A 14,720-nucleotide genomic window follows, 5' to 3' on the forward strand; every position below is an offset into this window, starting at 1 on the left:
TTTAATGATTTAAACCAAGACACAAGTGAAAGGAGTCAACTTCCCCGATGTCTAAGTTCAACGACGTCTCAGTTATCGTACCAATTTAAGATGTCTGTTATCTGTAGACTGACGTCCTGCCAGCTGTCCTTCCATTGGCCAGCTCTCTCCCACACCAGACGAGAGGCCGCAGTACCGTCTTCCTCCACCGACAGCAGCACTGTGCCATTAAAGTCCCCATACAGGTACAAAGAGAAACGCAACTGCGTGGGGATGAAAAAGTTCAAAATCACAACAGCCGTGTGAGTGCTCTCTGAACAGATTACACTTGACAGCTTCTGCAGGCATATGTAAAGGATAAAATCCGAGAGCAGAGAGAGATGGAAAATTACAATGACAAAAATCACCTTTCGTTTGGATCGCTTTTCATTTCCACAGTATTTCAGCCTTTATATCAGATCCATGTTTTGTCTTTTCATGCTACACTAAGTAATTGGGTTATTCTGTTTTCGAAGCAAGCTTCATATAACTGGATTTGTGAACTGGGAACATACTTTTGCCGTTAGGTCATCTTGCGAAAGTTTGTGTATGGTCCTTAACAGAAATTCAGAGAGAGATAGTTTATAAAATGGGTGCATCTGCAAAGACTGGCAACCTCTATTAAAAGGATGGTTTTAATCAGCGTTCAGCTAAACTATGTCTCTCTGAGCAAATGACAAACATCTTACATGACAGTCTTGATCGGACACTGTCGAAGGGAGAGCAGGGCTCTGGACGGATGCCTCTCGGTTGTGGCTGTGGCTTCTGACCTTTAGGAAGATGAAATGTCCTGAGAGGAGAAAAAGAAGGAGCAGGAGAAGAAACAGAGGTGAATTACTGTGATTGCTAACATCAGCACTAGCTAATGCAGTCTGAATACGCCCACACACAACGCTGACAGCTATTCGACTTAGCAAACGTTGAGCGTTTGAGCCAAAGAGGCTGTCAAACTTCAGCACTTTGTTTTTGAAAGTTTACATGTAAACTCTTTTTTATTAAAAAAAAAAAAAGAAAGAAAACAGCCAAAAGAAAACCAACTACATGGGTGGAAGAGAGAGAGAGAGAGAGAGAGAGAGAGAGAGAGAGAGAGAGTCTTTATTAAATGCATTCAAACTGAATGGTGAGTTAAAAACAGTCAGTAGGTTTGAACAGAAAGCTTTGAACTGGAAGTATTAATCAGATTGCTAAAGGGTCACGGTAGGACTCAGGACAGCTTTGTGGTGAAACACCTTGGAACCTAGATCTCTTTTCCTTGGTCTTAAAACAATTCCATATTCTCCAAGGGATATCGCGCCATTAAATCCTAATCTCGCACAGTATCCCCACATGCTGCTAACGAGTCCTCAATGAATATTATTTGGAATAAAAACCCACCCACAGGTCACATTAACAGCTGAGGAATATGATATTTTCCATTTTACATGTAATTCGAGAGTCGTGGTAAGATATTTGAGGGAACATTTATTCGTAAGCATATGCCCCCCCCCCCACTTCTTCCCACCCCACCCCACCCCAGGTCCCCTTCTGACCTCCTATAAGGACAGAAAGTGGAAGCTTTCCAAAAACCTGTCCTCGGTGAATTTGCACAGTATCCACATAAGCTAAAGGGGGTCAGTGAAATTCTTGACCGCCTTAAGATGTGGTACGGATATTAAATATTTAATTAAACAAAGAAATAAGAAGGAAAGAGAGAGAGAGAGAGAGAGAGGGAGAGAGAGAGTCAAATTCAATAATTGTAATTTATGAACCTCTTTCTGAGGTGCCTCATTCTGCCAGTCTATTATGATTCACTATTGCTTACACAGAGACATTTTGAAAATCCACTGCACTAAACACAGAGTCATATTTCTCATGCAGATTTAAATAAGCACCAGGGGTATGGTACATTTGAAAGTCAGTCTGTTCTGGGGAATTATGATAAGTTCAGTCGAAGGCGCACTGAAACATATTGGTGGTAGATTTACAGTCAGTGAAACAAAATTTCAGTACAATCCCAATACTGCTTTAACTGAAATGAAACTGACCTAAAACCTGACAATGGTTCTAAAGACTGTACTAGACAGCGCTCGTCCTGTGCTCCTGTCCAGTGCGGGGGGGGGGGGTCAATGGTTTTACCTTGAGTACGCTGCAGAGTGTTTCCTAGGAGGTCTCTGTGCTCATCCAGTTGTTCCCCACTGACCAGTTTCCAGTGAGACTGTTTTTTCGAAACTGACCATCCACACGGACCATAGTCAAACGAGCAGTGAGATCCCAGGGGAAGATTATCTGTTCAAATAAAATTAGGCAAAAGAAAAACAAACCACTTTCGACATGTCCTTCACAACACAGAGCGTCTATGGGATGTTATATTTCATTATCAGAAACCTTAACAACCTAACTTGCAAACAAGAACAAAATGGCACTAAAAACAAAATGAACTGAAAGCCCAAAGACAGTCTGTTTGTAGACATATGCAAGTATATTCAAGTGTACATGTCTGGCCTTGTCCACACACACTTAACAAATATTTAGCTTTTTTCCCCTCTCATCCTTTCTCTACGGGACCGCTTTCCTGACATGACTGAGTATGCAAATGGTATTCAGTGTATAACATTCTATAAAGCTGTCAATTTTGGGTTAAAAATTCCATTGTCTCCCCCATCTCTTCCTCTCAGCCGTAATCAGGGCAGAAAGACAAGCAAAATAACCTCTGTTAAGACGACTGGGATACGATCGACCTCCAAAATGCTTTTAAGTGTGTATTTGACCAGGACATTATGGTCAACCAGAAAAGCTCTTCAGCAGATGCATATCATTAATCACTTTTGTCTGAATTCGGATTCAACCTTTTTTCTACGACTGTTTTTCCACAATATTTTGTAAGCGTAATGTGATGTGTCTCCAAAATCAACAAATAAGCCACAGTAATGCTTTAGAGGCAGAGAGCAGGGAATTGTGGGAAGCGCACCGGTATGCTGTGAAGGCTCGAATCAGGCCACACCAACACTTTGGGTTTCCATTAGACTTTCTCTCCCCAGAGTCCCACAATTCTATGCTTTCAGTTGCTTGTGCCAATTATTTCATTACTTACTGGAAGTACCCACTCTGTTCCCTGCCAGATCACTCAAAGGTATTTGCACGCATTAAATGATGAATATTTTTGATTGAATGTGCAGAACTTGAAGAGGTGGTGTGAGAGAAGATTTCGATATGTTTTCCTGCGGAGTGTTGCAGGCACATTCTGCTGAAGGTCTTCAAAAGAACACTTCTTTAAACATTCAACACATGGAGGGTTTCTTTTTTTTTTCCCTTTTTTTCACACAGTTTATGCACTTAATTGGCTCATTTCTTTACATTGAAGTTAAACGAGCTCAAATAAACTCAAAGTAACTTTGAATGCCACGCCACAACAGAAATAACCTGGAACACATTTTGTCCCATAAAATAAAATCTCTCACATTTTTTCAATTTTCACTCTTTTTTTTTTTTTTTGGCTCTCAGTCAGGTGGCGTGGAGAGGATTCTTACAGTGGAGGGGAAGTTCTTTATGGCTAGCTAATCCACAAGCTGCACTGTAAAGATTAAGAAGTTTTAACGCAGCCTATCAAATTTAATACTGCTAATGTATGTGGCACGGTGCGCTACCAGTTGGTCCAGAGTTTCCTCCTCTGGTGCCTGCACATAACTCTCCGGGGCTTCATTCCACTCACTCATTGAAATGCAAATGGAGGGAAAAGTGATCTCGGGAATATTATGTAGGGATTTATCACAATGCAGCTTCTTTCCGGAAGAATCTTTTAAATGTAATGAATTATTCGACCGCTAAAAAGGAAGTCTCATTTTGGCTGTTGGAAAAGACTGTAGCACAAGAGGTGTAAATAAAACATGAAATTTGGGACCTCTGTGCGCTTGGCTAACCCCCCTGCTCATAACTTTATGTAGGACACTTTTAGAAATGATGAGGGGATCCAGCAGCTAGTTAAGCTGAACATCTTTGCCAGCGATAAAAATCACTGCATCTAAATTTCCGTAACTAATTCAAATTAGTAAAGCAAGACATTATCTATAGCAGAGAAATGGACATTTCAGTCTGTTCACTCAACATGAAAACACAGTAGTGTGCACGCTGGTAGATAACTATTTAGAACGATTGAGTAATCAGTTTAACTGACCTCAGTTTCCATACTCAAATACAAACATCAAGAACTTCTACCATATACTTAATGAACCTGAAGGGAACAGGACAACTTGAAGTGTAACTTGAAAATCAGCATTAATTCTATCAGAGGTATAGTTGTTTTGGCGACACCTCCCAAAATGCCATGCCACCAACACCTCACTCACCACAGGTAAACCCCTCATCCTGTCCAAGGGGGCAGTCTGTGTGGAAGTCACAAACCCTGCTTCTGTCTATGCACTCTCCGTAGTCACAGTGAAAGACGAGGTCTGAGTCACAGTCGGTGGCCATTTCCAATTCATGAGGACCTGAGTGAAGCCACAGAGAGAGGTGATTTAGTCAAAACTCTGTGAAAGGAGTTCAAACTTAAAAAAAAACCAAAAAAAAAAAACCAAGCCAAAACAAATAAACAAAAACAAAAACCACCAAAAAAAAAACAATCTCTGGGAAGAGAGTAAAATAGCGATCAGACCACAGCAGTTTAGAATAGAAATTTTGTTGAATTTGCTTAAGAAGGAAACGTTCAAAATGTTCCCACCGCTTTTCCAATGGATTGAAAATGTCAGGCATGAAAGAGAGAACATTGAATGCACATTTGTCATCTGCTCAACTCTGACCATGTGGTTTTAAGTTGTTTGGAGACGAATCTCTCGGACTCACCAAAATCACAGTCCCTCAGTTCCAGCGAATCAATGGCCAGCGTCCCGCTTCCCTCACTGCCACAGACGGAGTAGTGCACTGCGACCTGGAATGGTTCATTCAGCTGACCAATCAGAGCCTGCAACTCCTCCCACTGTGACCTGTACCGGACACCAGACCAACATTAATATGGCCAAGAATGTTTTGTGTGTGTGTGTGTGTGTGTGTGTGTGTGTGTGTGTGTGTGTGTGCGCTTTGTGTGTGTATACTTCTTTTTGCTAACTTTGGAGGATATCTCACAGAAAAAACACTGTGTTAGTTTCCACTAGTAAAAAGGCACATTAAAAAAAAAAAAATTGTGATTGGTAAAATTAAAAATGTGATTTTTGGTTTGGTTTAGGGTTGGACTTAAGTTGTTATTCTTTACTTTTGGTGTAATAAAGATCATAGGAGAGTCCCCAGATTCTTGCATACATGAAGTATGTGTGTGTGTGTGTGTGTGTGTGTGTGTGTGTGTGTGTGTGTGTGTGAGTGTGTGTGTTCAGCGTTGTTGGAAGTAACACGTTACTGTAATTCCACTACTTTTGTTGATAACGACTAATGTTACTAATTACCTTTTCAAATTAAATAACACAGTTACAATTAGTGAGATTTAAATGGGTTGGGGCTCATTACTTTTGTCTTGCGTGAAATTGTTATTGGACAACTGCAGACTATAGCAGACAAACACAGCCTGGAAGTGTACGATCTGTCCCCAGAAGCACAATCTGTTCTGCATATACGCACACTGACGGTTAGGGTTAGAGTTAGGGGTTAGGGTTAGGGTTAGAGGTAGGGTTAGGGTTAGCTGACTTTTGCGCAAGTGCAGAACGGATCAGGCAGCCAGGATGGATTGTGTACCTACACAGCCTATTCACCCAATTTCCTGTTTATGATCTAATGTCACGTGACCTTAGGTGGCACAATGAACGAGTGAATGAATCAATCAGCATGAGCCCACACAATAGCCAACAGGTCAGGCAATGTGAGCTTGCTGTCCTGGAAATATGGACGTTATTTTTCCCTCTATATTTGGGGCTGGGCTTAAAATATTTGGGGCTTTAGTCCCGAATGATGGGAACTAACAATGCCACTGCCAAGGAACCACTCCATCCAAACAGCCAAGGCCTGATTTGCTTGGTATGCATTAATAAGAGGATTGAGGCAAACATTTAGAAGTAACACAAAAGTTACTGTCCCTAGAAACTAATTACTTTTATATGCAGTAATTGGTAAAGTAATTCAATTACTTTTGAAAGAAGAAACCAGTTACTGTAACTAATTACCAATTTTCAGTAACTTGCACAACACTGATGTACAGTATGTCACAAAAAACATTTCTCACATAAACAAAAAATAAAACAAAAAATGGAATTACTTTCCGTAAATGCCACTAACTCAACTTCCCTCTGCTTCCTGTAATCACAACTCACAACCCAGCTGTGATACTTTACTCTGCAATCACTGTTCACAACCCAGCTATGATACTTTACTCTATAATCACAATATACAACCCAGCTGTGATACTTTACTCTGTAATCACAGTTCACAACCCAGCTGTGATACTTTACTCTATAATCACAGTTCACAACCCAGCTGTGATACTTTACTCTATAATCACAGTTCACAACCCTGCTATGATACTTTACTCTATAATCACAGTTCACAACCCAGCTGTGATACTTTACTCTATAATCACAGTTCACAACCCAGCTATGATACTTTACTCTGCAATCACTGTTCACAACCCAGCTATGATACTTTACTTTATAATCACAGTTCACGACCCAGCTGTGATACTTTGCTCTATAATCACAGTTCACAACACAGCTGTGATACTTTACTCTATAATCACAGCTCACAACCCAGCTATGATACTTTACTCTATAATCACAATATACAACCCAGCTGTGATACTTTACTCTATAATCACAGTTCACAACCCAGCTGTGATACTTTACTCTATAATCACAGTTCACAACCCAGCTGTGATACTTTACTCTATAATCACAGTTCACAACCCAGCTGTGATACTTTACTCTGTAATCACAGTTCACAACCCAGCTGTGATACTTTTCTCTATAATCACAGCTCACAACCCAGCTATGATACTTTACTCTATAATCACAATATACAACCCAGCTGTGATACTTTACTCTATAATCACAGTTCACAACCCAGCTGTGATACTTTACTCTATAATCACAGTATACAACCCAGCTGTGATACTTTACTCTATAATCACAGTTCACAACCCAGCTATGATACATTACTCTATAATCACAATATACAACCCAGCTGTGATACTTTTCTCTATAATCACAGTTCACAACCCAGCTATGATACTTTGAAGCACTTTCATACTTCCAATGCTCCCTTTTTTCTGTTCACTCATTTCTCTATTTATTTCTTCATACGTACAAGTTTTAGAATGAATTCCTGACCGAGATTCACACACCATAATGCTCACAGAGGAGCAGACTGGGTGGTCTCACAGTGTTTAAATCCTACATCCACAAAAATCTATATCATCCAAATCCCTCCATCAGAGGAAGCTCACGTGAGAGATAAAAACCTCTCAAGGCTATTTAAAGGCCCCTTATCACATCCCAGAGAGAGGACTCCCCTTATAAATCGAAATTTAAATTTAGGTCGACACGGCGGATATAAAATTGAAATACAGCGTCCACCAGTGAATGAGCCTAAATAGAGTTTCATGGCTTTTCCGTGCTTCAGGTAATCAGTTCCAGCTGAGATCCTCCAGACATCCTGTCCTGTCCTGGCAGTGAGTTTTTTCTTTTTTATTGCAAACATCATTATCAGAGTACTCAACATAGGGTTTTGATAGTTCCTCAAAGCACCGAGTGAGAATTTGCACATATGGTGCCAAAATTAGGTGTCCTTTAAAAAAAAAAAAAAAAAAAGGATATACAGAAATTCAGTTTTAACTACTTACTATTAAACTTTTTTTGTTACGTTCTTAATAGCAATCAGTAAAATTTCGAGGCAGACGCTTGGGAAAATGTTAACACAGAGGTCAAATACTGGGAAGAGAAAAACAGCCATTTATGATACTGTTTAATTGGATTGTAATGACAGGTTGTGGCATTGGGAAGTGTTCCCAAGAACTACACATGTTATTGATATGGCCGGTATGGATATGGAAGCATATATAATGAATAAAAAACAAACAAACAAACAAACAAACATATATTTTATTTAGTTTTCATTTGACTTTTTCAGTGATAACAGTCTATGGTTTTGTCGGTCTACGTGTTGTCTTTCTTTATTTGTTCGTCTAAAACACAGATAGGTGTTTTGGAGCAAAATGGACGACCCGAAAGACACTTTGTTGAGCATACCGAGCTACTCTCAGCATTTTTTCCAGTCAATTGTGCTAAAAGGCTCAGAGAAGCCAAAACAGAGAAAGAGTTTCATGCTGTCGTAGCTACCACCCTTAAAATGATATAGCATCACCATTTTTACCCCCGGACTGCCAAAACCGATTATGCACAAACGAAACTGCCAGGGCCTGCTTTTAGAAACAAAATCCTTTTATCCATCTCGGAATAGCAGTGGCCAACACAAAATCAATACTAAGAGAGTCTTCATGAGAAAAAAAAAGTGAAGGAATACCACTGTCTTTTTTTTCCTCTGAGAAAAGGCGTACGGAAAAGAACTGCTCCTCACGGCTCAAACGCTTAGCGCAGCGAGAAATCGTACGAGCATGAGCGTAGCTAACATCAAACGGCTCTTCGGCCATTTGAAACATCAATCCTGCGATACAGCAATTTATCGCTTAAAAAGTACACACACTTATTCTGTCAAATAATTCGACAGAGCAGACAAGTAACGATGTCCCTGCGTGGCATGCAAGTTGTTCTTTCCTCTAACGGCGTCTTTTGCATACACCGCATCGTCAGTACAAGCGATCCTCATCCACCCCTCACAGGCACACGAGTGATGAGTCACAGAAATCTGGAAGAGAGTTATTTTTGGCACCTCTAGGAGGTTACGACAGAAGGCTCTTCTGAATCAAGTTGATATAGCGCATAATCTATGGAGTCACTAGTTAGATGTTACCGCAGAGGATGTGAACCGAAGGTCAGAGAGGTTTAAGCCCTCACAGCGGGACCCCCACTCACCTCAGGCCGTTTTGTTTGCCACCGCTGAGAAGCAGGGAGCTGAGGGTGAACCCGGAGCGGAGCTGCGTAATGGAGACGGACAGGTTTCCTGCACGGGGCTCCGAGAGGAAGCTTGCCAGGTGAAGCTGGCACAGCGGGGCGCTGTATGGCAGAATTGGACTGGTGATGGAAAACTCACATCCCGAGGACGCCCGGGAAGCCAAATCCGGTCGCAGAAGCAGGTAGTGCCCTGTCGGAAGGACAAGGTCAAAAGTCATTATGACATAAAGACCTGTTTGTTTGTTTTTTTACAGAAAAAGCTCAGATTATGCTTAAGCAAAGTGTGCGTTACAGTTCAACGTTAAATCAACTGAGGGCAACTTTTTTGGATGAAGTGCAACTATGTCAAAAGAAGCAGACAAAATTTGCAGCGTCAAGCAACACGTTTTTGCTTCACATAGTCTTTTTTTTTTGGCCATCTGCGTATATTTAATGAAAAAAAAATTCAAGCCTGAAAATGAAAAAATAATAAAGTATAAGATTTATTAGGCAAAGCCTGCACCAATTACAATGCCTCAGTATGGAGACATCTCCATTTTAGCCGATTGTAACGTTTGGAAAAAAAAAAAAAATGAAATAGATAACTGTAACATTTCCCAGATTTAGAAAACATTCTATGGACATCATACATAATTATACCATGCTAAGCAATGATGTGATGTGACCAAAACTTGTTTAATGCAAGAATACACAGCTTTATGTACACATAAAGAAAACAGACAGAAACACCCAATAGCCAGTCAATAAATGGATGGCCCGCCCCACTCCGACAAAACCATTTATTACCATGAAGAAGCTTTAGGGTGAAATAATTCAATGAAAAACATTTTACAGACATCTTAATAATTTATAACGTGTGTCCTAAATCTCCAGATGTTGAAAATAAATCACCGAATGTCTAAACAGAAGAGAGAATTTGAATGCAACGTGCCTTGTGTTATATGTCTCTCTTACCCTCTGCTGTTCCAGACGAGTGATCTGTGATTGGAGGTGAGCCCTGTCTCAGCGAGCGCTGTTCCCATGGCGTCGTCACATACCAGTCACCTCTGGAGCTCTGATTGGACAGGCTCCAGGAACACGGAGATTCAAAATCGCAGGAGGTAACTGCAGATGGATGCAAGCGAAACAACATCAGTGCTTTTAGGCAAAAAAAAAGAAAAAAAGAAAGAAAGAAAGAAAGAAAGAAAGAAAGAAAGAGAGAAAGAATCAGGGGAGAATTCTTAGCCGTTGAAGAATCAGCATAAAAAAATTGGAGTGGAGAAACAGATTAAATCAACTTTTTGAGCTGGAATGGAGAGACAAAAAACCCCCACAAAATATTATAAAAGAAAACAGTAATAAGGTTTTTCAGTATTTTCATTCTTGTTTTCCTTGATGGCTTGAATCGATTTCTTGCAACAGAGCTCAGATTTTTAAAGCAGTGAACACACCATAGCCCAGTAGAAACGTGTTTGCACCCATTACGCTGTAAATCCCCCCCCCCCCAAAAAAAACATGTGTCACAGAATCAGTTGAATTCACCAAAACGGTAGCACGAGTCTTCTTACGAGAATTTGTTGACTCCAAAAAACAGTATTAGATTAGTAGTTGAATTTATCATCTGATAATCACTGACTCACTAGGTACTAAACACTATCTTCAATATCAATCATCAATACTGAAGATCTCAGCGTACAGCAGTGACCATCGTCAATACATGTGAGGTGTGTTCAGTTTCTGTATAAGCTTTGAACCAGTAAAAGTGGTATGATAGGAAATGTGTGCAGTTAGAATTAAATGAAATGATTACAGTTGTCACAAACAAATTCACAAATTCGTCTGAAACAGGAATTTGTGGAGTAATCTGGGACATGGTCTAAATAACTCATAAGGATTTGTATGACAGGACCGTGTTTTTAGTTTTCCTTAGTGCAACCGCTCACTATAATGACCGTTATGATAGAGATTCTAGAGGACATTCATGTGTTGTTTGTGTGGTGTTGTTCAAACACATTCGGTTCCTTTAAAGTATAAATAATTTAGCGGAAGAGGACAAGGAGTGAAGGAGCTTTGTAAGCCGTCAGCTCACATACATCATCCAGTGGACAGAGTCGTAAAAACTGCGGTGCGCAAACACGAGCTTTCCAATTCATTCCCAATGTCCAAACATAGAGATGGTGGAGACAGTCTGTCTTTGGAATCATAATGAGATTATTGATAAGGAAATACCCCACGAGCAACCAAGCCCAGGGAACCATCTGAGGAAAAATACATCAAATACAATAGGCTGAGAGTCAGGCACCCTTTATGAAGACAGATAATCATCTGGGGGGCATTTTCTTGTCCAGATGAAAAAAAACAAAAACAAAAAAAAAAAAACACACGCACAAATGCAGACAATTAAAAAGCTATGCTACACTGTAACTACAGTAAATGCGGAAACAGCAAAATCTGCAAAGATACAGTAGCGTGCTCTTCATGAAGACATCTGTAAAACTTGCCATCACGTTTTACAAATGAATCGTTTACATTGATTCTTTGTAAAACGTAACTAAGATGTTTATTAGTGACGAAGGTTTTCCTCTTAGTTAATGCAGTCAGACACGAAACAGCTGCACTGTAGACCTACGTTTTATCCTGTATCTCAGTCCAAAAGAAATAAAAAAAAAACCCTCCATTGTTGAATGACAAATGATGGACCAAACGAGTGTATCTCTAATTGCCCAAGTTTACCCCACCCTCAAAATAATTCAATTTTAAATGTTGTCCTGTCAGTGCACGTCATATGGACTGGTGTCTTACATAAACAGCATGTAGTGTTGAAATGAGAAATATTTCCATTGAACCGTTCCTAACTTATGATATCAGTGGAACCTATGCTAACAGGGAGTCGTTCTGATTTGGAGAGTCAGGAACAAAAAAATCGTTTCCTCACTTTGGCCCTCGTCTGCTGGATTCAAGTCATGAGGCAGCAATCGTGCGAGAACGCTCTCTTCAGCCGGTTTGTCCAATAGCGTGTGACTTGTCTGGATCACTGTGGGGGAAATGGAAAGAGAGAGAGAGAGAGAGAGAGAGTTAGTTTTATTGTGTCACCCTACATCAAGTCAAAGCCTGAGTTTACTGGTCAACAGTGCTGTGCAAAGTTCAACATCAAAGATCACGCGGATTCCAGGTTTGTTTTCCAAACAAAAGGTTCTGATGGGAAACAGGAGTGGCGGGCCTTTGAAACGGAATGCTTCGGCAAATCGGTGCGGTTTCAAAAAAAAAAAAAAAAAAGTAAAAAAAAAAAAAAGAACAAAAAAAACACTGAAATCAGTGAGTGAAACCTGAGGGGAAAATGTTCATTCATGATCCGGGAAAGACGACAGTGACGTGGCAGAGTGAATCTCAGGCAGAAGGTCTTCATTTACATATTAATGTCCACCACCAACCGAGGAGTCCTTCACATCCTCACAAAACCCTCCATGACAGCTCCTAAACTCCACTGACAGTTGAATACACACAGCTTTTTGTGTGTGTGAGTCTGTGTGTGTGTGTGCGTGTGTGTGCATGTGTTTTATCAGTTTTGCGTATGATTTGAAACAGATGTGCAAAGTACCAAATGCAGCTTCCGTAACATATCAGGTTTGGGTTCTCCACGGGCTAATATTTTTACTGTGATATCAATGCAAAAACAATATTGACAGTTGAAAAGACACAAGTCAGTGGAGGGCGAAATGCTCTTTCCATTGTGATGTTATAGGAACTGGAGAAGACTATTCTAATCTCAACAGGGGATGCAGCCCTTTGCTTCAGGAGTAAAACACTAGAGTTTCTCTCATGTCTGATGAGGTATGTAGTCTCATTAGGAGCGTATGAAGGTGTTACATAGCTCTCATGTAGATTTCAAAAGAACATTTAACAAGACCTGTTTTTTTTTTTTGTTTTGGTTTTTTACTCCTGTTACTGTTTCTTTTCTGGGCATATAGTTTTTTTGAGTTTGATGTGATATATTCTGTTATTAATAAGAGTTGTTTTAGGTTATAAAGCTGTCCGCACTACATCAATAGATTTCATATGTGTCCTGTTTTTGTTTTTCGTTTTCCTTATAGTAACTTCAGAATTTGATTTCTTTAATGTAATTTAACTTCTGTTTCATGGACTGTTATTAAAACCGGACATAAAAAAAAATCTTCTTAAGTGTTTGCTGAAATGGCAAATAAAATATAGTCCTTAGCTCATTATGCTCTCAGAAACATTTACTGGCTTAGATATTTTGGCAGAACAATATCACATAAAAAGATGTGATTTTTGCCTAACATCATTATTCATTTGAAAAAAAAAATCTGATTCATTTTCATTTAAAGGTCATTTAAAAGAGCAGAAATCAGCCCTTGGCCTCTAACATTAGCTCCACCAATAAGGAATATCTAAACTGCCTCGTTTCCTCGGTTTTCACTGAGGAACTGAAGCACTTCTTGGCTCCTTGCCTCCCTCTTGCTCGTGGCAAGAAACGGAGGGAGAGAAGAAAAGGAAAAGAGAAAAAAAAACAAGAAAAAAAACCAAAACATTTTCAGTCTGTTTGTTGATGGAACTTCAAAATATCGCTTTAAGAGCAGGCAGTTGGAACCATCACCCACTCAACCCCCCCCCCCACCTCCCCTCTCCCTCCCTCCCTCCCTCCCTCTTCCTCCTTCTCCTCCTTGTCCTCCTCCTTCAGAAACGTTCTGTGGAGTTCAGCAGCATCAGCTGCATGCTATTAACAAGTAAAACTATTTGGCTGGGTCTCCTCACCACGCTCCATCTTTAGCTAATGAAAGATGGGGAGAGTGAAGCTGCCTCTTGTAAATCCACACCAAAGACTTTAACTTACAAATAAACGAGCTCTCAAGAATTAAACATTGCTCGATGTGTTTTTCTGGTTTGTTAGGACCCTGTCAGCCGTAAACGGCTGTCGGAGGCCTCGGGTGGCAACAGGGCGTTTTTTGGGGGATGGATTCAAAAGATGAATTAGAACTTGGGTGTAAAGAACGTAACTGACACTTGGCGATGCGTCGTGCAAAGCTGTAAATTTCATTGTTTTTGCGAAGGGACCTGGAGTAACAGCTTTGCACGATGCACTGGCTTATCTCACATACGATGCTGATTCACCGATACACTGACGCATCAGGAACATACGTCATTACAAACAGTAAAGTTTTCAACGGTTTTTGGCCATTATTGTACAGAATATTGTTTATTACATGTGCGTGCTCAACCACAGAACGACAGAGTACATGTAAGTGGATGACTCATTCAGAACAATGCATTAAAACCTTCAGCTCTTTCTCGCATGAGTACATACTTCTTCTTCAGTACTTTTTTTTTTATTATTTTTCTTTGGCTTTTCTTTCTGACTTTTTTGTTTTGTTTTGTGTTGTTTATTTGTTTGTTTGTTTTGCCTTAAAAAAAGAAAAGTTGTAAATCTGGTCTATTCCTTCTTCAGTGCTAGACACTGGGTCTTTTTCTAGATAGATTCTTAGCACTATAAAACAATATCAGAGCCCATGACGGTTGTATTAATAGACAGCTTGACCAATTTATGACAATATTGCTAAATGTATTTCCCCAGACCTTTCAGCTTTTGCCCACACAAAATGCCTCAGTGAATCAGCACCACAGTGTGACAGCCAACATCATGAGTGAGACATTAGTTCAAATTTAAGAAGTCAACGCCACAAACGTCAG

The 14,720-nt window shown here is 40.0% G+C and overlaps 1 protein-coding gene across 1 annotated transcript in view; it reads right to left on the reverse strand.

Annotated features, from left to right (window-relative positions):
- ltk (leukocyte receptor tyrosine kinase) overlaps positions 1-12,067 on the reverse strand; it is a gene marked incomplete at its 5' end in the record, with an annotated part of 33,521 nt that extends 21,454 nt beyond the window's left edge. The window contains 8 exons of the mRNA XM_030781448.1: positions 82-242; positions 708-808; positions 2,134-2,283; positions 4,341-4,481; positions 4,834-4,973; positions 8,997-9,225; positions 9,990-10,139; positions 11,950-12,067. Of these exons, the coding sequence (XP_030637308.1) occupies positions 82-242; positions 708-808; positions 2,134-2,283; positions 4,341-4,481; positions 4,834-4,973; positions 8,997-9,225; positions 9,990-10,139; positions 11,950-12,067 (1,190 nt within the window). The remainder of the gene's footprint in view (positions 1-81; positions 243-707; positions 809-2,133; positions 2,284-4,340; positions 4,482-4,833; positions 4,974-8,996; positions 9,226-9,989; positions 10,140-11,949) is intronic.
- Positions 12,068-14,720: the final 2,653 nt, after the last annotated feature.

Source organism: Chanos chanos, chromosome 1 (genome assembly GCF_902362185.1).
Source record: "Chanos chanos chromosome 1, fChaCha1.1, whole genome shotgun sequence".
In the NCBI taxonomy this organism is placed as follows: Eukaryota; Metazoa; Chordata; class Actinopteri; order Gonorynchiformes; family Chanidae; genus Chanos; species Chanos chanos.